The sequence below is a fragment of the Nanorana parkeri genome, unplaced genomic scaffold (genome assembly GCF_000935625.1).
Source record: "Nanorana parkeri isolate BGI_ZX_2015 unplaced genomic scaffold, ASM93562v1 scaffold3383, whole genome shotgun sequence".
Taxonomy (NCBI): Eukaryota; Metazoa; Chordata; class Amphibia; order Anura; family Dicroglossidae; genus Nanorana; species Nanorana parkeri.
Window position 1 is genome coordinate 52,463 of NW_017309651.1, and position 379 is coordinate 52,841.

The 379-nt window shown below is 52.2% G+C and overlaps 1 protein-coding gene across 1 annotated transcript in view; it reads left to right on the forward strand.

Annotated features, from left to right (window-relative positions):
* The window catches only part of LOC108803089, a gene marked incomplete at its 3' end in the record, with an annotated part of 9,167 nt that overhangs the window by 7,613 nt on the left and 1,175 nt on the right, over window positions 1–379 (forward strand). Inside the window, exon 8 of the mRNA XM_018574929.1 lies at window positions 59–91. Within this exon, the coding sequence (XP_018430431.1) occupies window positions 59–91 (33 nt within the window). The remainder of the gene's footprint in view (window positions 1–58; window positions 92–379) is intronic.

Below are 379 nucleotides of genomic sequence, written 5' to 3' on the forward strand. Positions count from 1 at the left end.
ACATGAACTGATCATAATTCAGAAATCTAATAACAATGAGATTTTTTTCATTTTGCAGGTGAGAAGCAAACGGCGGCTGTGTGTCACTCAGGTAAGAGTTCTCAGACAACGGTGATCATGTGATCCCGATTAATCTTTTATTGCAGGAGGGGGTGGAGACAAGGAGAGAGCGCAGCAGTGGGCGGTCTTTATTACAGGAGGGGGCGGAGACAAGGAGAGAGCGCAGCTGTGACAGGTCTTTATTACTGGAGGGGGCGGAGACAAGACCAGTCACCCCCCATAAGGAGGAAGAGCAGCAGTGGGCGGTCTCTATTACAGGAGGGGGCGGAGATAAGACCAGTCACCCCCCACAAGGAGGGAGAGCGGCAGTGGGCGGTCT